General features: G+C 37.8%; 1 protein-coding gene across 1 annotated transcript in view; it reads right to left on the reverse strand.

Moving 5' to 3' along the window:
- Positions 1 to 21,663, reverse strand: part of CFAP54 (cilia and flagella associated protein 54) — a 113,024-nt gene extending 91,361 nt beyond the window's left edge. The window contains 9 exon segments of the mRNA XM_035551906.2: positions 526 to 724; positions 4,918 to 5,019; positions 5,111 to 5,224; positions 5,670 to 5,813; positions 7,123 to 7,181; positions 9,119 to 9,290; positions 11,394 to 11,540; positions 16,436 to 16,541; positions 21,480 to 21,663. Of these exon segments, the coding sequence (XP_035407799.1) occupies positions 526 to 724; positions 4,918 to 5,019; positions 5,111 to 5,224; positions 5,670 to 5,813; positions 7,123 to 7,181; positions 9,119 to 9,290; positions 11,394 to 11,540; positions 16,436 to 16,541; positions 21,480 to 21,640 (1,204 nt within the window). The 5' untranslated portion in view covers positions 21,641 to 21,663.
- Positions 21,664 to 22,639: the final 976 nt, after the last annotated feature.

Genomic DNA, 22,639 nt, shown 5'->3' on the forward strand with positions numbered 1-22,639 from the left:
GCCAGATGGCCACCCAGCCACTCTTGCACTTCCTCTCTTCAACAAGACAGGAGAAAGTAAGATGGAAAAGCTTGTGGACTGAGATCAAGACAGTTTAATACAAAAAGCACAATCTGTGTGTGCAAGCAATGTGAAAAAGGGAATTTTTTTCGCTACTTCCCATTGGTAGGCAGATGTCCAGCTACTTCTTGGAAAGGGGCTTCAGTATACGTAGCAGTTCCTTGGGAAAGCAAACACTGTAAGCACTAATGTCTCCCTATCCACTTCCTTTCCCTTGACTTCTTATTGCTGGTTTTATGGTATGAAATACAGTAGATTATTGCTGATATAACAGACAACAGAATTTGGCCCTTTATCTTAAAGTTTATAAAGGTAAAAAAAGAATGTCTGCCTTGACAGGTGCTATTGTTATAAATGAAATATATGCCTTCAGGCAAGTTCTTTCTCTTATAGCAAAGAAAAAAATACCAAAAACGGAGGTCTGGGCTCCTCTCCAACATTCTTTTTGGTTCTTTATGCTGTTACCTGAGAGGATTTCCAGGCCTGCAAAAAAAAGCTCTGAAATGACATCACGAATTTCAATTTCATCAGGAACAGGAGGAGCTGGGCGCAGCACATGCCTACTGCTATCAGACAGAGCTTCCAGGATGGCAAGGAACTGAGCTGCAGTACAGTCAAACATTTCTGTCAGCAGACGTTCAGTAGTAGTGCGAGGCCATGACAGCTGAGCAGGAAAAAGTAATGTAAGCCTTGTAATATCTAAACCCAGTTACAACAAAGCAAGATTTCTTTCAAAACAGTTCTCCTTCACAAAGAAAGTACATGTTTAAAACAGAAAATAATATACCGTAACATAAATTGTTATGAATTTCATGCTTCAAAGGCAAGCAAAGCCTCATGCTAAGTGGGTACAGTACTTAAGAAGTTTTGTAATTTCTTAGCAAGCACACACCTGCTGTATGGCTTTTCACTTAGGAAATATTACAGTAGAAATTATGAGTAAAAGAGTAGTAAGGCCACACAGTTTAAAGTCACACAGATCTTTCCTTATAACGATACAAACTTTATCATTAGGAGCTAAGTACTACACACTTAGCAGAAAATCAGAGAAAGATTGGGATGCTCAGCACTGCAGTGAGAGCAAAATGTCATTACCTTTACTGACTTGCACGTTTTCAAATAGCATAACATAAAATGCAATGCACAACACACATGCACACACACACCAAAAAAAAAAAAAGTTAGTCTATATATTTCCACTATTGACAGCTAGGAAATCAGAGATCTACATAAGAAAATATTTCAGCATTATATTTCTGTGTCCTGTTTACCTGATTGTTACTTCACTAACCAAACTGCTACCACACAAAGTAAATCAGAGACACAGCACTTGCAAGCATTGCTTATTACTCCATCAACATTTCGGTTCTATTTATTTAGCACTTTCCCAAATAAAAACACTTCAGAATGGTTTCTAGGTACATTTAACAAGACAAAATTTTGGGAATTTCCTTCTCACTTTGCTGCATTCATATCTTCTATTTTAGCTTCCAAATTAATAGCAAAAGACAAGCTCAGATGTGTACGTGATGGAAAAAAAGACTAATCTCTTCAAGATCTGACACTATTCATAGCATGAAAGCTGGCAGGCTGTTTTTGTTTCCAAATAAAATTATAAAACAAGTGAGCCTCATCAGTACTATCACTGTCTTTTCCAAACAAAATGAACTATTTCTGATGGTTTAAAAAAAGCAAAACAAACACAAAAAGACAGTTAATATTGGCTATTGATGGAGCTAAACCTGGAAACCATTTCCAGGCATATTAAGGACAAGAAAATCATTAGTAGTAGTTAGCATGGATTCACCAAGGGGAAGTCATGCTTGACCAACTTGATAAACTTCCATGATAAAATGATACCTGGTAGACAAGGGGAGAGCAGTGGATATTGTCTAGCTGGACTTCAATAAAGCCTTTTATACTGTCCCCCAGAAGATCCTCATTGGCAAACTGTTGATGTGTGGGCTGGGTGAGCAGACAGTGAGGTGGACTGAAAAGTGGCTGAACAGCCAGGCCAGAGGGTGTTGATCAATGGCACAAAGTCTGGTTGGAGACCAGTAACTAGCAGTGTACTCCAGGGGTCCAGTCCTGCTTAACATCTTAATTAATGATCTTGATGACTGGACAGAGTGCAACCCTCAGCAAGTTTGCTGATGACACAAAATGGAGAGGAGTGACTGATACGTAACAGGGTTGTGCTGCCATCCTGGCAGACCTTGACAAGTTGGAGAAATGGGCTGACAGGAACTTCGTGAGGAACACCCCCACACGGAAGCAGAAATATATGTTGGAGGCCACCCAGTTGGAAAGCAGCTTGGCAGTAAATGACCTAGGTGGCCTGACAGACACCAAGTTGAACGTAAGTTAGCAATGTGCCCTTGACACAAAGAAGGCTAATGGTATCCTGGGCTGTATTAGGCAAAGTACTGACAGCAGGTCAACAGAGGTGATCCTTTCCCTCTGTTCAGCACTGGTGAAGCTACACCTGGAGTACTGTGTCCAGTTCTGGGCTACCCTGTACACAAGAGACATTGGCACACTGGAGAGCCCAACAAACAAGATTAGAGGACTGGAGTATCTATGGTATGAGGAAAGACTGAGAGAGCTGGGACTGTTCAGCTTCAGAGGGGATCTTACCAATGTAAATATCTGAAGGGAGCGTGCAAAGGAAACAGAACCAGGCTCTTTTCAGTGGTGCCCAGTGACAGGAAAAGAGGCCATGGGCACAAACTGAAACACAGAAGGTTTCATCTGAGCATCAGGAAATGCTTTACTGTGCAGGTGACTGAGCACTGGCACAGGTTGTGGAGTCTCCTTCCTTGGAGATCTTCAAAAGCCACCTGGGCAAGCTAATACAAAGCTATTTTAATACACTGTGTCATTGTATTCAACATATTTTTCCCCCCACACTGTGAATTTATCAACCCCATCTATGCGAACAGAAAACAGCATACTTCACATATATTCCAGGACAGACTAATCTCAAACTGCAGGTCCCATTTAAATACCTTTTTTAAAATAGAGAGCAGAATCGAAGTAATTTACTCCTGGTAGTATTTTTTCATAAGCATTGTCCTTTCATATTCAGAAAACAAACATTGCATTGGTGCAGGAGAACCTCAAAAGTGAAAGCTAGCAAACTAGATTAGATTATTCTGTTTCCATTTTCAAGGTGGTTTAAGAGCAAAAATAAATTAATTACATGCATAATAGAAGAAGAGGAAGAGTTTTAATGATTTGCTAGTTCAAGCATAATATGTTTTATAACATGCTGGACTGAACTCTAAATGTAATCGTTCTACCTGTTATATGACCCAATACATATTCTATAATAAAAAAGAAAATTGTTTTTAAAGTCAGAACATTAAGCAAAAATAAATGCCCTATATTTTCACATTAACTTGACACAATAAATCTACAAAATATTCTCAAGTATAAAACAGTGCTTTCAGATTTTAAAACATTCAAAAAATCCTGTAAAACTACAAAGGGCATGCAGAAACAAATACAAAAATTCAATACTATTGCTTTTTAAATAAGGTAGTGAAAACAGTCATAGCACATTTTACATTGTAGGGGATTTACATTTTACATTGGTGGGAATTTTGATGGGGGAAGTTAGGAACAAAATCAATTACTGAAGATAATTTTCCAGCTTCTGGAGATTGGATACATGAGATTCCTGCTATGTGATGGACCTAGGTTCCTAGTAACACGGTGGATGTCTGATGAGCAAACAATTTGTTAGAAAGTATGCTGAGTTCCTAATATCCCAATTGTTCAGCAAACCTTTTAAATGATAACTATCCGGTAGTACTTAAGTCTTCCACAATCAACCAACCTTGAGAAAGCTGACCAGCAGCTTTTTATGTGCAAACCAGACATGCTTGAACATGTTTAGGTTTGGGCCCTAATTTAGATAACAGGTAATTTCCATTAAGTGAGGTTTGGAACAAAATCCTTGTGCCATTCACTATCAATTATGACTCAAGTCAATGATTTGAAACCAAGGTATCAGATAATCTTCTATAAAGCTCTGATGTGTAAATTATGTAAAAGCAGCATTCAATGCAATCAGATTGCATCTGTAACATATTGGTATAACTTCATTATAATTTTATTATTAAATTATCAAATGAGCGATCTCAGTTACTTCTGATAATACAGCCAATTTTCTTTAAATTAAAAAAAGAAAGAAAGAAAGAAAGAAAGAGAAAGAAAGAAAGAAAGAAAGAAAGAAAGAAAGAAAGAAAGAAAGAAAGAAAGAAAGAGGGCCAATACAGTCACACACAAGAGTCTTTTTTTTTTCTTTTTTTTAATAATTCTTACACCAGTGGATCACTCATCTTTAACAATGGCTGAAATGAACACAATGGAATAGTGATATTTAGGGGAATTCATTACCTCTTTAAAGGTCTACTTTTTATTCTGGATACCTTTCTCTAACTCATGGTATCTTGCAGAAAAAGAAGTGGTCTTCATAAGCAAACAAACACTGTTGCTTTTTTTCAAAGCACCCCCTTTATCTTCACAGTAATTGAACACAGCAAAGCAAACCCACATACACTTGGTATGAATTTGAACAAAATTTCTCTTATTGTTACTGCTAACGTAACTGTTAAAGGAAAAAAAAAATGCAATAAAAATGAAGTTTTCCCCATAGAATTAATTGATACATTTTTTTCTCCTTTGAAGTTTATTCTGCATTTTAATGACAGATTATGTTAATTATGGAACTGAAAGATGAGAGCCATCTCTTTGTGAGCAGCACTATGTGTATTAAGCAGAATTATATCATATAATCATCACCTGCAAATAGTAAACAAAGAGAAGGTTTATACAAAATGTTAAACTTACATTTTGTGCTTCTTTCAGGCTAACTCTTAACTTAGGTCGAAAGTAGCTTTTTGGTTTTCTTCTGGATTCATATACTGCTCTTTTAAAAATCATTACTGACATCTGGCACAAAGGAAAAAATAACTGTGTTATGTGCTCTGCTCATAAACATTGTAGCTACTGTAACTGTTAATAATTAATTTCAAAATGATACCTTTAGAGTGGCCTCTCTAAAAATCTTTTTCGTTTCTGAATTTTCCTGAGAAGAACTGATATTTTCTAATCGCTTCAGTTCATCAATTTTAATCAGACCACGGCGAGAAAATACCTGTCCAAAGTATTAAAAAACAAAAACAAAACTGAAACTGATACTATGTTTTTCTATTCTGATTGTTGGGGTGTAATTGCAGAGTCACATCATTCTTGAATTCAGGCAACTGCAAAGGACTGCAATGAAAGCCAGGTCATGAACAATAGTTGAAAAGAAAAAGAAAACCTTTGCAAAATGTCTTTTGTATATCTGCATGGGGATTGACCACTACTTAATGCTAGAAATCTGTGACTATTATTACAATACAAAGTAATAATGTATTTAACTTTGAATTGATTATTCACATACACATTGAAACAACCCGACACTGCAGTTAAATTTTGGAATACAGGCAGAAATCTAAATGCATATGATCTGAAAACAATCAGGAATATTTAAATAAATATTTATTTCCCACTTATTTGCATCTGAAATTATGGTTATATATGGTAAATCAGGATACCTCTCCATGAATGCCAGCTTGACAATCAAAATAACACTGAGAAACTGCAGCATATAGAGTGGCTCTCCATGTCAAATAATGTACAGATAAGAGCGGAATGGATAATTCCATACATATACTGGCCCAAAGTAAGTATTCCAGCACCTGTAATAAAGAAATCCAGTTTCAAACTGAATGTTTTTTATACTACATAAATACACTTCCTATCACTTAAGGACACATACAAAGACTTATTTTCCTGGTAAGACAAGATAAAAAAATAATAGGAAGAATCTATATTAATTTTTAAAATATTTTGTTGACTACAAAGCACTGTCCCTGCTTATTATTGTTTTTCCATCTGAAACTGTGGGCAAGCATTATATTTTAGCCTCTGAGATACCTTAACCATTCCAGCCCATTGTAGACTTGTCACCAGAAAGCAGTCCTGCCCTTCCCTCTCATCTACTGTTATTATGAGAGTTCTCCGTCTCCTTTGTGTCAGCTATAGTGATTTTTTTCTTAGTTTTCAACTAGATCCACAAGCTGATTTGGGATGCAGTAGAGTCTGCCTCCTTTGGTGACGGCCTGCACTTAGATCAATTTATAACCAAGGAACTACACAATTGGCTCTTAATTTTAGGGCATTTATATCTCTCCCAAGATAGTCATTTCAGCAGTTGCTCTATAGAATTAGCCCTATTATATTGATGGAACAGTATCTTCCCCTTCTATTTGCTTTGTTTCTTAAGGTGCACTAAAATTGCACAACTTCAGTCCTAAATCAATTTACAGATTTTTAATGTAAATTAATAGAATCTGAAATACCTATGATTAGTTCCTCTGTACAGTACATAAGAAAAGCCTGAATGTTAAACAAGGTGCTAAATCACTTCTGTTTTCAGTAAAAGATATTCAAGTAGAAAAATCTCTCTTGTTCAATGAACAACTGATATAAGCGACTAATAAGAAAATAAACTAGATCTAGGCTGATTCAGATTCTGTTCAAGTTTTAATAGGGAAAAAAATAAACTAAGACAAAAATTACAAAGATAATTAAAAAGAAAAAGGGGTGCGGGGAGGAATGCCATGTCATTTTTAAGTATTTGCATCTAAAAACAGCCACCAGGTGTCAGTATATCTCCAGATTTCAAGAAACAAAAGGCCACTTGCAACCGATCTATTGCCCAGAAAAAAAGTGTCCAGGGCCCTCTGAAATTGTCTGACATTTCATCTCAAAGACTAGTGAGGCATTGTGCTGGGCTCCATCCCACGGCTGAGGAAGGAGCAGAGGCACCAAGACATGAAGCCTTTAAATTGGCCACTGCCCTCCAGACAATTTTATTAATTTGTGACAGGTGCTATTACTGGCAATGACAATGAAATAGATGTCAGGCTACAGTGTTATGAAAAATATAGGTGCATTTTCTGATCTTCTGTGCATTTTGCAAATATTTCTCTTTATTTTCCATACCTTAGCAGACTGACCTATCATCATCAAATGTCTGCATATGGTGTAAATATGAATTGTACCTGTAAAAAATAAAATTAATATAAGTAAAAAATAATGTAACTTTTATGTTCCTACGTAAATTTGTCATGTTAACCAACTGAAAATTCTTCTCAATATCTGTGCTGTTATTTCCAGAGGGTGAAAAATAAACTAATAATCTTTCTGTAACTGTTTTTAAATCAGAGAAGATGAACCCACCAAATTCTTGAGCGATATTAACTTCAAAAGTAACTACAAAACAAAGTAGCATCATAAAATAATTAAATATCAAAATACACTATATTGAATTTTTATTAAATGAACTGATAGAGAATTTTTTTTAATCCCCAGATGCCAGCCTCTTTCAAGAAAAAATATTACCTCTCTTCACAGACCTTACCTTGCAGGATTTTTTTAGTCTGTCATGGCACTGTCCTGGCAGACAACACTATCATTTGATATTCAGTATGATAAGTGAATAAAGAAAATTGATTGTGAATAGAATTTTCAAAAGCATCAAAGTGACTTACAAATAAAGTCCTGTCAAAAAAATTATTTAATGTAGGCTATGTCACAAAACTGCTTTTCAAAAAATCAGCCCTAGAAGTATAAAAGACACTGCAGTTCTCATGGAAAAATAATAATAATAATAATAAAATCTATTCTTCTTTCTGTATGACTGTTCAGAAAGGGACACCTGCGGCAGCAGGAGGCATCACAATGTCAACTGTCATAGTTTGAAGGGTATTATTATCCCAATACGCAAGATATTAGCAAGCATTAGTAAGATTTTTTTTAATCAGTTAAATGTAATGAGACACAAAATCTGTTGCCTGAAATTGAAGAAAAATGCTTGGGAACTGGAAAAAAATATGACTTATTACTTAACGTCTTCTTCTAATTCGATAAAAAATTTCATTATTGACTAGGCTTGGTACAGAGACCTGTCACACAGGTAGTTGGACATAAGAATGGTAGGTGATTATATTTTAATTACAACTCTTTTCCTACAAAAGCAAACAAACAAAAAACACACCTCAAAAGGAATGAGAGTAATGGCAGTCCCAGGAAAGCAAGGATAAGAATTTCAACTGTTTATAGCTCAGAGAAAGTAAATACCAGTATTTTTTAAAATTAAATTAAATATAGCTCAGAGAAAGTAAATACCAGTATTTTTTAAAATTAAATTAAAAACAAGCTACTTCCTATTCTATTGCAACAATTGACCATAGTGGAATGAAATAATAGTCCAAACATTTGACTAAACAGCATTGTCTTTCTCTCTCTCTCTTTATATATATATATATATTGGTTTTCTTCTTGAAGTAAAAACCTTGATACACTATTCACTGTACTTAGTTCACAGAAGCTCCATTTTTACCTCAAATTTTTCCCAGTCCAAGTACTTATTCACACTAAAATCATACACAGAGATTCAAATTATTTAAAAGTAATGTGGTAGTTTTTAGATGAGTTTGGTTATTAACTCCAGCCTAGGAGAACATTTAAAAAAAAAAAAAAAAAAGATTTAATGTCATGGACAGATGATCATTTTCTACTTTAAAACCTGTAATCCCCTTTTCAAAATAAAAAAAAAAAAGAAAGAAAAAGAAAAATACTCACTAACACAAACATTTTATTGATAAAAAGTCATATCAGCTTTTTTTTTTAATTTGGGTTCACATAAAAAATGCCCTTACTCTGTCAGATTTCATTTTATTAGCACACTCAAACCACAGCTATGACGAAAAAAGCTATTACTTTTATAACTGTCCATTTGAAAAAAAAGCATGCTGTAGAAACTTATAATTAAAAATTTGTTATTTTAGAATAAGAAACATTTTTTTAAAATACTACTGCGATTCAAAGCTAACTAGAGATTTATTCATGACCCCTACATTGACCTCAAAGAATACATATAAAATTTCCCTCCACTGGTCTGCTTAGCAAAGAAATGCAAATGGAGAGCCTGAGGTACCATTGTAGATAAGCCAACACAAATTCTCCTGAGGTAGAGCCACTTGCATGGTGAGCCGTAAGGAGGACAGGACATTGAAACAAGTCTGCAGGGATTCTTGGTTCTGGAGATTTCTGTCATTGCTACAAACCATCTGATATATACAAACATTCCTCTCTTGCAAAGCATGGAACTGAAATACATGGAAACATATGTAAAATAATTATATATATATACACACATATAAAATAGATGGACCTACCATTTTTTCCATCAGTAAAGTACAACAAAACATTGAACAAGAAAAGAGCAACCATACCAGGAAAAAAAAAATCAGCATGACATTTAAATGAGATTAAAATATGGAGAAAGTGAACAGCTCTACCATTAACCTTCTTGATTTACCAGTTGTTTTACCATTAACCTGGGTCATTTTCCACTGTATCACAGCACGAAAATTCACCTAGCGCACTAGTTGTGTTGAAACAGTTGTAGAGAGAAAGGTTAAGACATTAAACCGATATTTAAAGGATCTGCATGTAATTCTTGGCCCCTCTATAAACTAAGGCAACTTTTAACTTTACTTCATCTGTATCACCCATACTATATTTCCTGCTCCCACCCATCACCTTTCTCTGCTATTGGATTGCAGACATATAGTCCCTTCTCTTCCTGGCAATACCTAACCTAAAGTGATCTCAGTCTTGTCTGGAGTACATCATTGGAAAAGCAAACCTAAACAAAAGGGATGAAATAAGGTAAGTACAAAAAGGCCATTCAGAATTTATCAATCTCTCAGATTTCTAGAAGATGCATTATCGCTACCAGTTCCAGTTTTAAAGATCACTGTCAAACTACATTCCATATTTGAAAATTTACAAATTATCTCAGTGTCCAACAGCCAAATTATAGAACAGGCTTTTCAGTATATACTGATAATAAGATATGGCACTATCATCAGTTCAGGGTCTAGGCAGACACAGAAAACAGGAGAAACCATCTCTGGAATTTTGAATTTAATTACAAAGTGTTTTTTTAAAAACTAAATAAAATGGATTATCATAGCTTCGGTCATATTCTCTCTAAGAAGCTGAAATATGTTTGAAAAACAGAAGAAATAATATAAAGAGTAGCTCTTCTAGTAGCAATTTTAATAACATCTGCTTCCAGCTTTCAAGCAAGCTCACTGCTTCTTTTTCCTTACACCTATGTACAAGCTAACTCTGACTAAAAGAATATGAATTTAATTAGCTCAATACATAGGAATGCCTTTGGTTTCCTTTTGTTGTTCTTGATAACAGAATAACTTAGAATCACAAAATGGTTTGGGTTGGAAGGGACCATAGGGATCACCTGGTTCCATCCCTCCCGCCATGAGCAGGGACACCTCCCACCAGAGCAGGCTGCCCAAAGCCCCATCCAGCCTGGCCTTGAACACCTCCAGGGATGGGGCATCCACAGCTTCTCTGGGCAACCTGTTCCATTACTTGCATTACTTTATTTCAAAATATCCACCACATACTGAAAACAGAGCTTCTCAGCAAAGCACTGCTTAAGATAAAATCTAGTGTATTTTTACCATTCCCCTTATACCTACTGATACACTTTCCTCCTTAGATAACAAATGATAAACTGTGAACACCTATCTCTATAACGAATTAACACAAAAGGATGTCAACATACTTTTAAGGTTACTTAGCTCCCACAGAGCTTAGAGCACTTAAAACTATTCACCCCTCTTTTTTTTTCCATACTGAATAAATAACCTAATGCTAGCAATGCAATGTGTTTCATTACTATGTCATGAGCTTTTTTTGCATGTAGTATTTTTGCACATTTATGATAAACGCTACAGGACAATGTTTTAATTCCCTTGTACATCATCCAGTTCTTAAATCACACCATATAGAAATTTCCACAACTGCAGGAAAGTTATCAACTTTGGTCCATACCATGATGCTGACAAAGGTTAATAGCAACTATTTCAAAGTAAAAACTGCTGCAGACAGTTATGGAATAACCAATTTGAGAAAACTACCTTTTTAACATTGACAGGGGTTGGCTTAGGCCACAAAAGCATAAGCACTTAAACCCTCTTAGAAATCTACACCCCTCTGGATGTTCATACCATATATATGACTGTTATATCTCCATGTAATCTGTATAGATAAGCTATCAAAGTTTAGTTAATATTAATATTTAATTAATATAGCAATTTTAATCACATTTGTGGATGATAAAGAAGACTATTTATTTTGAAACTGCAAATGTATTCAACAAAAAAAAATAAGCCTACCGTAAATGCCACATTTTTGTCTCTGAAGCCATTTGGAAAAAAGGTGGATTTGAATTTATGCACATCATCTGTGATGTCATCAGGATTTACAGAACTGAACTGCTGAAGGTATCTTCCATAGCACTGTCGAAGTGCCAGCTTATATTCCTGAAGAATGAAGAATAAGTTATTTTTACAGTTTGTATATTACATTTCTATTTCTATAAGACGTGTTATGTGTTATTGTATTCATGTAAAAAGTATCAATGTAAGAGAGCAGCTGGAAGTAAAACACTGAAGTTTCATATAAACATTGAGCAATATTATTTCAAATGTCAAATCTCTCAGCAAATGAAGGTTAAAGTGCTTAAAAGAAAAACTTATGGTTAAAGTAAACAAACTCTTAAATCACAAGTATGACATTTCAGAGAACAAGTGTAAAGTCCGATCCTGGGGTAATGGAATAAAATCAAAGGGCTCCTGGAATGTCCTGCAGGGTTTCAACAGTAATGATAATGGTACTACACTTCTGAGAAAGGTATTTTATAAAGCAGAACTTTATAAACAATATACAGACATCATCACTTCCCCATTTCCCTGATGTCAAAGCCCTCCCTTCTTTTATGCAGAAAGGAAGAGTGTCTTAACATCAGAACTCAAACACTTTGACTAAGATGAAGAAAAAAAAAAAAGAATGAAACCAGCGACAACTGGAATTAAATAAGGCCAAGAAGTTGGTGTTACTAGACTAGAAATCGCCACTGGGTCTTTAAAACTGTTAGCAAACAGGATGCTGAGCTTTATGTGTCATTCAGCACGCACCTCCCCAGCAGCACGTTGGTCCATTCTAACATCAGACTGAGACTATGGCTCAGCTCTGACTCAGCTGCCCAAGTGCCACTTACTTACTGAATCACCTCCACCACTTCCTGCAGCAAAGATTATTTAGAGCTTTCTCTACCAACTTCACTAACACTAGACCACACACACTCCAGCCATGATAAATTCTGGGGCGAAAATAAAGAAAGAAAGAAAGAATTTCTACTTGTAAAAAATGATCCTTTAATGTTTAATAACAGAAAATCCAAAAGCATTTCCTTGGACCCACTATTTTCAGTTTAAATTCCTACCACCACAGTAACACTTTTAATCGAACTTTTAATCATCTGAGGAATCTTACTGACATGACCCTATTATCTTTTTTGCTGTGTGAAAGGAGCTGACATAACCAGAAACTTTTACTTTCTGTGGACAGGTATGGGTAGTTGGTCACCTGTGTAAGCTAATGCATACAGTCAGCCTGTGATAACTCTTAGAATCCTAAACCACGATTCAGAATGCCACTAAGCTAGTTACTAATACATAAACAAAAGGTGATTCCTCTCCCAAACAGTTTACGGTATATAAGATCAGAGATAAGAGACAGATAGAGGCAAAGAGGGAGGAAAAAGAAATGAGTCAGTACTGATTAGTATGATGACTAACGGGTTAACCAATTTCAAGACACATAACATAATGTATTGAGGCGTGTCCTAAAAGATATATAGCAGATGTATAATAGAAAGAAATTTAAAGTGAGATTGCATGAAAATAAATAGCAGGGGGACAGAAAGTTAAGTTGGTGCTTAGTCACTGGTAATGCATTTTAAAAGACTACGCATCGTTAAGTATTACGTAACATAAAGGGGGATTGCAATTTAAAATAATCACCAACAGTTTCCAATTAAGATTCAAAAGGGACCAAAAGAATGTTGCACTTATGCAAGGGGCTCCACCCTGCCTATCACAGAACTTGCTGTTACACCACATTCATCTTTCCCGTAATGCATTTAAATTTGTAACTAACATTCATCACATTTTTTTCCTCTTTTCTCCAGAGAAAAATATGGATACAATGAAAACTAAATCTGTAAAGTCAAAGAAATGCACTTAAAAATGGGAGTTCCAAGGACAGCTCACTTCAAAATTTTAGGCTAGCCAGCAAGAAAACTTTTTCTACAACATCGATAACTTTACCTTTACTGTAGAAAACCATATTACACCAGAGGGTGGAAGCTGTAAATTCTCAGACTTCTAGATTATTTTTAGGCAACATATGGCCAGGTCAGGAAGCTCCTTGAATATAAGGACCAAATTACTACACTTGAGTCATGCCATGGGAAGCCAATGTATAGAGGGCAGGGTTTGATTTATTTAAAATAACTTCCTACTGAGTAAACTATGAGAGCAGCATTTCCAAGCACTAAAAGCTTCGTGTAATATTCAGAGCAATTGCTAGGCCCAGCAGCTGTGAAAACTTAACGAAAATATGAATACGAACAAAACCCAAATGGAATTGCCTAGGCAATGAAGGAGCTATTAACAAATGCAGTCAGTTCTTCAAGAGCTTTCTTAAGAATTTCTGTGAATATTCCTAAACCTATACCATGAACCTGTACCTTCAGTTATAATAGCATCACAGTTGCAAACTCTTCTATATGCCTTCAGCCTACCAGTGAGTGTTGAGTGTTGCTGAAGTTCAGCTTCCGCTTGCTGTTCTTTATGCGGGAGGCAGGCCACTTTTGTGGAATTCTTTAGGGCAGATGCAGTGAAGGATATATAAGACTTTGCAACATTTGCATGATCCTCATACCTTTCTCCAGGTCTGTGGAAAAGCTCAACTACTAGCCACATATAAACACTTTCCACAAATAGCATAAACAGCATTTATTATTGCTAGGCTCCATAAGCAAAGGGTATAATAGTGTAAGAACAGTTTCACTGGGTGTATTCCTCCAAAAGACAGGTCCTCAAACTATCTTGCTACATTTCCAATTATGCTTGCTACTTTTCTAGGTGAAAAGGAGGAATCTAACAGTGTCATATGCTGCAGAGAATAATAATAATAATTTAAAAAAAAAAAGTGACAATAGGCATTTAACTGCTTTCCTAATGGAAAAGTCAATAGAGTGTTCTTAAAAACTGTTTTCAGTTTAAACACAATGCCAGTTATATGTTTTTCTTTTGCTGGTGGGGACAGAACAAGAATATGAAATTTCTTCAACAGAATATAAATCCAAATACATTTTTTCCTCGATATTGTCATAATAGTTCCAAATAACATATAAGAGTTTAATAGAACTATTTAGGAACCCCAAAAGCATACTTATTTAAACAATGAGGTCAGGTTTGTAGCAAGACACAATCTCAGATGCTTATCTCTATAGAATGAAACAATATAAAGACTTGAATATATCAAGATGATATACGGTAATAGTAAGCTTAACACCAAAAACAAAGCAAATGAAATCATGCTTTCACTTCAGTAAAATTGGATATCCCATTCTAAATAATAATAATAGCAACAACAACAATTTGGTTTAATCTAGTTTTTTATTCCCATTATATTCAAAAATGAAGAAGTTACAGACACTTTCCAAAGCTCTTGTTGGAAGAGTTTTACAGATAAATTATAGACTTTCACTAACTTTTGAGCTATAAATACAATTTTTCTATTACAATCAAATTTTAAAAAGAATAATACTACCAAATTCTGTATCTGAAGTAGGTGGAAAGCACATAATTAAAATATTTACTTGATTGTCTCTTAACACAGACACACTAAATATCTGGAGTTATAACCTAGAAATGTATTATTGATCAAATAAGAGTCTTCCAGTATGTTCCTGGGAAAAAGTAGGAAAATCCAGTGATGGATCATTACAAACACAAAATCACACTAAATAGATGCCATGTATTTAGGAGCTGCACCTTTCTCTAAATTATGCTAATTCTCATCAAACTTTTAAGCATATTCTCTCAAGCAGCTTTTCAAGAACTGAACCATTATAACAAATCAACCCATGATTGTGTAGTCCCTTAGCATTTCTGCTCCACAACTGTATCACTCAGAACCACACACCATTCCTCAGACCCAAAAGAATGACTTGCAATTAACTTTCAACTGTACTTTGAGCTGCTTCTCAGCCTTGCTTTGTAACTACCCTTGGAAGCCCCAGACTTTATGGCATGATCTTCAACACAAGTATCACTGAGGTAATGACCTGCACGCCTTTGAAGGTTTTTTTCTCAGCAGACACAAATGACAAACATGATGTAAGAACATAACATAATAATAGCCCTACTGAGTCAGAGCAATAGCTACCCCAGCTCCAACTGCAGCCAGTAACAGATGGCTAGATAAGAGTTATCATGTCATAAAACATTCCCCAAATACTCTCAATGTCTTCAACAATCTACAACTCCCAGTGTAAACTTGTCATGTTTCGTTTTGAATTTACCTAAACTTTTAGCATTCATACCATCCTGTGGCAAGAAATTCCACAGCTTTAGTACACATTCTGTGAAGTCTGCTCTTGTCCAAGCTTGCCACCTACCAACTTCATTTGATGCTGTTGTATCAGAAGTGGAAGTGTACACGATCAGTCCCTATTCAGCCTCTTCTTTCGCTCATGATTTCACAGACCTGCATTACACTCTGCTCAGTGATCTCTGTTCCTAATCGTATAGTCTTAGCCTACTTTTGTTCGTTGTGTGGAAGCTGTTTCATGCTTTTTGTTGCCCTCATTACTCTCTCCAGCATCATGCCTTGTTGCAATTTATCCTTTCTGAGGAGACCAGAAGCGCACAGACAATTCAAGATGCAAGAGCACCATCAATACATGCAGCTGTTATAACTGACGTCTGTTTTTTTGTTCTCTGTTCCCCTCCTAACAATTCTTTACTTTCACTTCTAGTTTACTGAGCACTGAGTTGACATCACTGTGGAGCAAACCACCATTACAAACAAATGCTGAATAAAGATTTTGGGGTGTTCAACTTTAAAGAGGCAACAGATGCATAGAAAATCTAGATACAGCAAATATATCCAACAAATGGCAATTTTACAATAATAAACAAAAGATACAAAAACCACCAACTCTCAGTGGAACTATTTTGTAACAGTTTTTGCTACTTTCTAAACAGCTTCTTATAAAATATCATTAAAAATTAAAGCAGCATAGAAACATAATGAAAAAAAAAAAAGACTGTGATTGAGATTTTTCTGTTTTGATATGACTTACTTGGATCTGAACAAGGGAATCACCAACTTTCAGAAGTCTGTCATTGTAATACCAGTCTGGCAGTCGAGGCTTATATTTGTTCCAAATATTAAACAAAGTATTTGCACTAAAAAATACAGGAGAAAAAGGTTCCAGATTAGACTCGCAGAAGACCCGTCATAACAAGTAAACAAATCAAGAAAACTTCAAATTGTGAAAACCCCCTTCTTCCAAATGTATTTGAACCTCTACATACTTCAAAACAAGTGATCATTAAAACTGGATTTAACAAGCAGCCAAGGACATTTCTGTGTTTCCTTTCTGTCAACAGTTTTTATCACACAGATTTTTTAAAAAGGATGAATTGTTTTGTATGTAAATACTTAATAAAATGTCTTAATACAAGTGTCTTTGCATTGTTCAAACATGGTCATAAGTGTCAAATCTGTCCCACTTTTCAGATTGTATGTGAGAGGCTCTGTAGAAACTATTTGGTATTTTAAGGAAATTCAATGGATTACAACTCAGACCAATTGTTGGACCTGAAACTACAAGCACTAAGAGTAGGGAAAAAAAGATCCCCAAATAATAATGCTTGTCTGGTAGCAGCAAACTTAGGACCTAGTAGCCATGAAATAAACTGTAGAATTGTACCATGAATTACAAAAAGAAGAAAGTCATTAGAAAGCCTCTAGCATGAAATGTTTGGGAACTTTAAATTGTAAAGGGTGGGACTCAGAGAGAGCAAGCAAATGGCATGTTTGTAAAAAGAAAAAAAAAAAATAAAATAAAGGATTTTATGGCAATAGCTGCCACCTTAGACTTCTTTAAAAAATCTATATTCAAGCTGGAAAACAATAATTGATCAGGCAGACTGCTAATATGCACAGGGATTTTTCTGAAAAGAATCCTCTTACAGAACTAACAGTATTTACAGTGTTAACAGTGCCAGGCATCTCTTAGATTTATTCTCTTAACAAATCACTTCTACAGAAACCTCAGCAAAGAGTGCCTTGTGAAACCACAGCATCTACATTATTCATAGGTAGCAATTTATAAGGAAGGGTAATAACTGAAGAGAAAGGAATTCATGTTGGAAAATAACCTTCTAGCTGGCTTCTCACGTCTAAACTAACGGTGTGCTTTCTGGTGTATCAGGACCTCCTAAGACAGTGAAAAGATGGCAGATCTCCTAAGATGGTAGACTAGAATGCAAGACACTTTCTTCAGCTGTTTTCTGACATTGAGGAATTTTGAATCCTTTTTTACAGTCTCCCAGACAGTTCTTCATTGTAGCTTATAAGAAGACTTCCAGTAAAAAAGCACAATAAGAATCATCAATTTTCCCACACAGAAAGCTACAAGCCACCTTCACATTTCAAGGTGAAACAGATGGCTGTATGAGCAACTTGTCAAAATGATCTCTACACCAAAGAATTACAACACTCATAATCTTTTTATTTTTCCCCTAAAAGTATCACCTCGGCACAATTTTCGGTTCTTGAAAGTAGAGAGCAAAGAAAGAAATGGGACATTCTAGAGGTGTATCTTAAAAGAAAAATGCAGTAACAGCACAAACCTGGCCAAAAGCAACAACCTGAATACAATCTTCTCCCACATTACATCTTTGAAGGAAATCATGGCCCGGTCTAATAAAGAGCACCTTCTAGGTGGAGAATGCGTTCCTCCTGGTCCATTGGTAAGCAATTAATAGGCTGGGTTGCAACTGACCTATTACACTGACAGAAGACTACCAGTCTGGCCAGTAAGGGTAAATCTGCAAAGAGGCTCCAAAGGAAGGAATCAGTTGGGCATCCAAGTGGAGTCCCTTTGGACTATCGTGGGAAGAAACTTAGGAAAAGACTTCCCAAGCCCTAAAGGTTTGATAGATACTACTTGAGGGAGAAGAAAAAAGCTAATTATCAGGCTGTAAGGTAACTGATAGTAAGAATGACTGTGGAAAGAGGTCTGGGAGGTAAGACTAGCGAATTTCTTTAGGACTGATCAGCTGGAAAACCCCCAGCAAAGATCATCCTCACTTTTTGTTTTGAATACTCTATTAAGAAGTGAGCAATAAACTAGTGACAAATCTGACTAGACTGCCAACTTCAATGGGGACATTCAGGTGAAATATATCTGCTACAATGCCATGACTAAGTACAAATGAGTGCATGACACAGGAACGTTTCTTTGACACAGACAAAGGCGAGTGAGACACTTCCCAAACAGCTAATATGTCTTTCCTTTATATAGGCTGTAGGCCACCAGAATAACAAGCTAAGCAAGTGAATTCTCAGAAAAATACTGGGCTTCTGGACCTCAGAGGTGAACCTTCTTCATTTCCAACCACTCTATGGATAAAAAAAAATCTTTTCCTGAAAGGTCAATCCTTAATATTTTGCATAGGGTAAGGCCTACAGAGTTATATTTCTGGGTCACAAGTCTTTACTACAAGTCATACAGGATTTTCTGATACTGATCAGAAGATGTCTTATTGAATGAGGGTGGCTAAACCGCACAACATGAAATAAAATCAATAGTTCGTGGTAATTTCTTGATGTTCCCATTGCCCAGAGAAATGGGTTAAAACAACTTATCATTTAGTTGAGGGAAAAACATTTTTGATTGCTACTTCTACTGCTGGAAAAGATTCATAACTCCAGCACAGGGCATGTAATCGGTATTTTTTGTTACTTACATTAGAACATTATAAGTGCCTAAATTACGGCCTTACTATTGACTTATCGACATCAAAGGCTGACAGCATTGGAAGAATGAAGCCGACAGTCTTCTAAAGTGTACATATGTACCATGTGGAAGCTCATTTTCTTGCTTCTGTAATAACAAGAGCACTTTAATCATCAACCAAAATCATGCCAGAAAAAGTAGCTTGACAAATGACAAGGCAAGAATTCTCTAGAGCATTTAGGAAACCATCTGCAATAGCCATTACCTTCAGAAATTCTTAAAAACAACTAGACTAAGGCTAGTTCTGCAACCAGAAATTTTGAGTTATCAAACAATGAGAAGCAAGGGAAAAACAGCATGGAAATTTCAGTCACAAACAAATACCCGTGACTTTGCTAGCTACCTCAGTGTGTGTGCTAATAAGCAGAATTCTAGTCTTCTACCTCCATATTGTCCCTACACATACAAAAAATGTCAGAGGATACAGAGCCATGGGGAGCTTAGTGTTATGCAACATTCTCCATGCCCTGGAGCTCTGGCATGGGTCACTCACTACTGTCACCAACTGCTGGGATCAAGACCCAGGTAGTGTTAGCTCTCATCTTCGTGAGTGCTGCAGAATTCTTTAGATGGGAAATTTTTTTTTGCCAACTGAACCAGCATGGACAGGTGTAACATCTACAAAATACCAGTTCTAAAAAGATAGAGCCTCATCAGGTCAAAATATTCCAGAGGGGAAGGTAAAGAAATGCTTGGAGACACTGTTCACAGAAACTGATTACTTGGCGTGACATTTGCGAACGGATCGGTTTCAGCATGCCTAGCTCTCAACCAGAAGATACAATGAATGTGTTCATTATCAGCAGTTTTCTGCTGAATTGGTGTTGTGTGAAGCAGCTGAGTGGCATTCCTTCCTCTGAGGGGCCTACAGGGGATACTTTTGAAGTAAGAATACAGATCAGCTAAAGCAAAAAACAGTCTGAAGCTATAAATGAAAAGCTTAAAAATACCAAAGCACTGAAATCAGCTGCCGAAGCAATACCAAAAGCCAATACACCAAGATTTAAAATGCTAGAGGCAAAGGCCTGGAGACCCATACCTGAGTGATAGATCGAGGCCCAGACCTAATGATGAACATGGCACATAAATTAGAAATCCAGAATAGTTAGAAAAGGAGAGATCTCCAGTGCAGACAAATGATAGACTGCAGAATCTGAGTACAACCTAAATTATGTCCAGCTCCTTTACAGAAGGGCTATTTGTAGACTGCATCCAGGAAAGTACCAAGTGAAATACATAAGGATTGAAGCTGCACAGAAGTGATAAGCTAAGCACCCTGTAGCCTAACTGCTGTGCTCTTTTTGAATGAAATTACAATAACTTGGGAAACTTTCATTTTCATTTTAAAGATCTATGGATTTAGACTAGAACACTGCTCAGATAACAACAGGAGAAAACCAACAATTTAGCTTCAAAGAAGCAGTTGAACATTTACGTTATAATGTACCTAAATACAGCAGGGAGAGCTACATGAGAAATGCACAGTCTGTATAAGACATATGCATGAACTGTGAATCATCCACCGATTTTAGTTGCTCTATATTAACTGCATCAGAAAATGTAGAGCTCTGCATACCCACAGATAGGCATGTATGTGAGCAAACAAATATGCACAATTATACTTGCCATATGTTCTGCCTGCATCGATGTGTATAAAAATATACCTACGTAGACACGGCCATATGCACGAGAAGAGCCGTGTGTCGCTATCCTCGCGTGGCCCTACTGTGAGCACATCTTTCGGGGCAGGCACAGCCCACCCGCGCCCACCCTCACACCCAGCAGCACAGCCTGGTGGGCTGCCAGCTGCTCCTTCAGTAGGGTTTTCCGACTGATAAGCTCAGGCAGCTCTGGTACAGCGGCAATGCCAGCAGCTGCAATACCCTGCGCTTTCTTCCTACGGTATTCACTTGGAGGAGGTGCAGAAAAAGGAGGCGTTCATGCTTGGGAGGCTCGCTCATTTAGAATCATGGAGTCATTAAGGTTGGGAAAGACCTCCAAGACCATCTGGTCCAACCATCACCAATGTCACCCACTAACCCATGTCCCTAAGCACCACGTCCAACCTTGCCTGACACATGAGGGGGAGAGCAAAGGAGAAATAAAAGGGGTTGGGTGCCCTGGAGAAACCTAGGCGGGAGCAAAGCCAGCTGGCTCCCCCCCGGGGCAGCGGGAAGGGGGTCTCGGCCCTGGGGTGCGGGCAGGGAAGGGGCAAGGAAAGGCCTGGGAGAAGAAGGGGCAGCCGAGAGGAAGAGGCTGGAGGGCAGCAGCGGGGAGCGGGCGAGGAAGGGGAGCTTGCGGCAGGGGCGGCCCCTACCCGCGGCGGTGCAGGTCGTGGCGCTGCGGCTCGGCATCCCCCGCGCCCCTCAGCCGCCGCAGGAAGCCCAGGACGTCCCGCAGCTCGGCCTCCAAGCTGTCCACCACCGGGTTGCCCGGCGCCACGGCCCCGTAGAAAGCAGCCGGCGGGGGCTCCGCCATGCTCCGGCCCGGCCGCGGCGCGGCGGCGTCGCCAAGCAACGGGCACGGGCAGCGGCTCTGCCCGGGGACATGGCGGCCGCGGCGGGGCCCGGCGGGAGGGAGCCCCCATAGCCTGAGGCCGGGCTCTGGCAGCCCAAGGAGCCCCCCTGGGTGTCCCCCCCGCTTCCAGCAGAAAGGAGCAGACCCCCTCCTTCAGGGCTGTAGGAGGAGGCCGTGGCACCGAGGTGTTTCGAAGTTCTCTGTGGGCATCACAGGAAAGGGGCTTGGGAGGGATGCTAAGCAAAACGGCTCGGTTGCTACCTGTGCAGTGCCTTGCCACCTGCGCATCAGCCATGAGTTACTGGCATCCCGGTAATTCATGGCTGATGGTAAGGGAACGACCAGAGAGATGCCGAGCGGTAGGAACTAGAAAACGCTGCACTTGCCAGGCCAGCGAAATGATGCGGGAACCATTTAGGTACGATGGGGGATGTGCACAATTTTAAATTACTCTGTGACTAATGCACCTGACTCATCCTACAGGCTGATTTTGTATTGTTACTGGCTGGGAGTTGTGTGCATCCGTCATCTAACAGGTACCGTGTGAGTAGGGGAAGGTGTTTCCAGCAGGGACTAGAGGCTGTTCGTGTGTGTGAAGTAATTCATAAGGCAATGGCTATGCAAGAGGGAGAGGGTTCCTCATATTTCTGTGGAAGAAGTAGAAAACAAAGCCTGCCGTGAAAAGACCGGACACAAAGGTGCTGATGCTGAGATTTAGAAATCAGTGGGTACAGGGACAAATTTTACAAGACAACTGAAATAGGAGAAGTTGGCTTGGAGAGCAATTACTGCTACATGTAAAGATTTTGTCTGAGCTTTGCCACACTAACCAAAGAACTTCCTGTGATGGATTCCAGATGACTAATGTACCCTGGCTTCTTGTGAAAGGTTGCCTGGGCCACTGGAAGCGCTGCTGGTTTTGTCCGTTTCAGGACCCTAAGAGCTGAGCTAGTTTGCCTC

Source organism: Cygnus atratus, chromosome 1 (genome assembly GCF_013377495.2).
Source record: "Cygnus atratus isolate AKBS03 ecotype Queensland, Australia chromosome 1, CAtr_DNAZoo_HiC_assembly, whole genome shotgun sequence".
Lineage (NCBI taxonomy): Eukaryota > Metazoa > Chordata > Aves > Anseriformes > Anatidae > Cygnus > Cygnus atratus.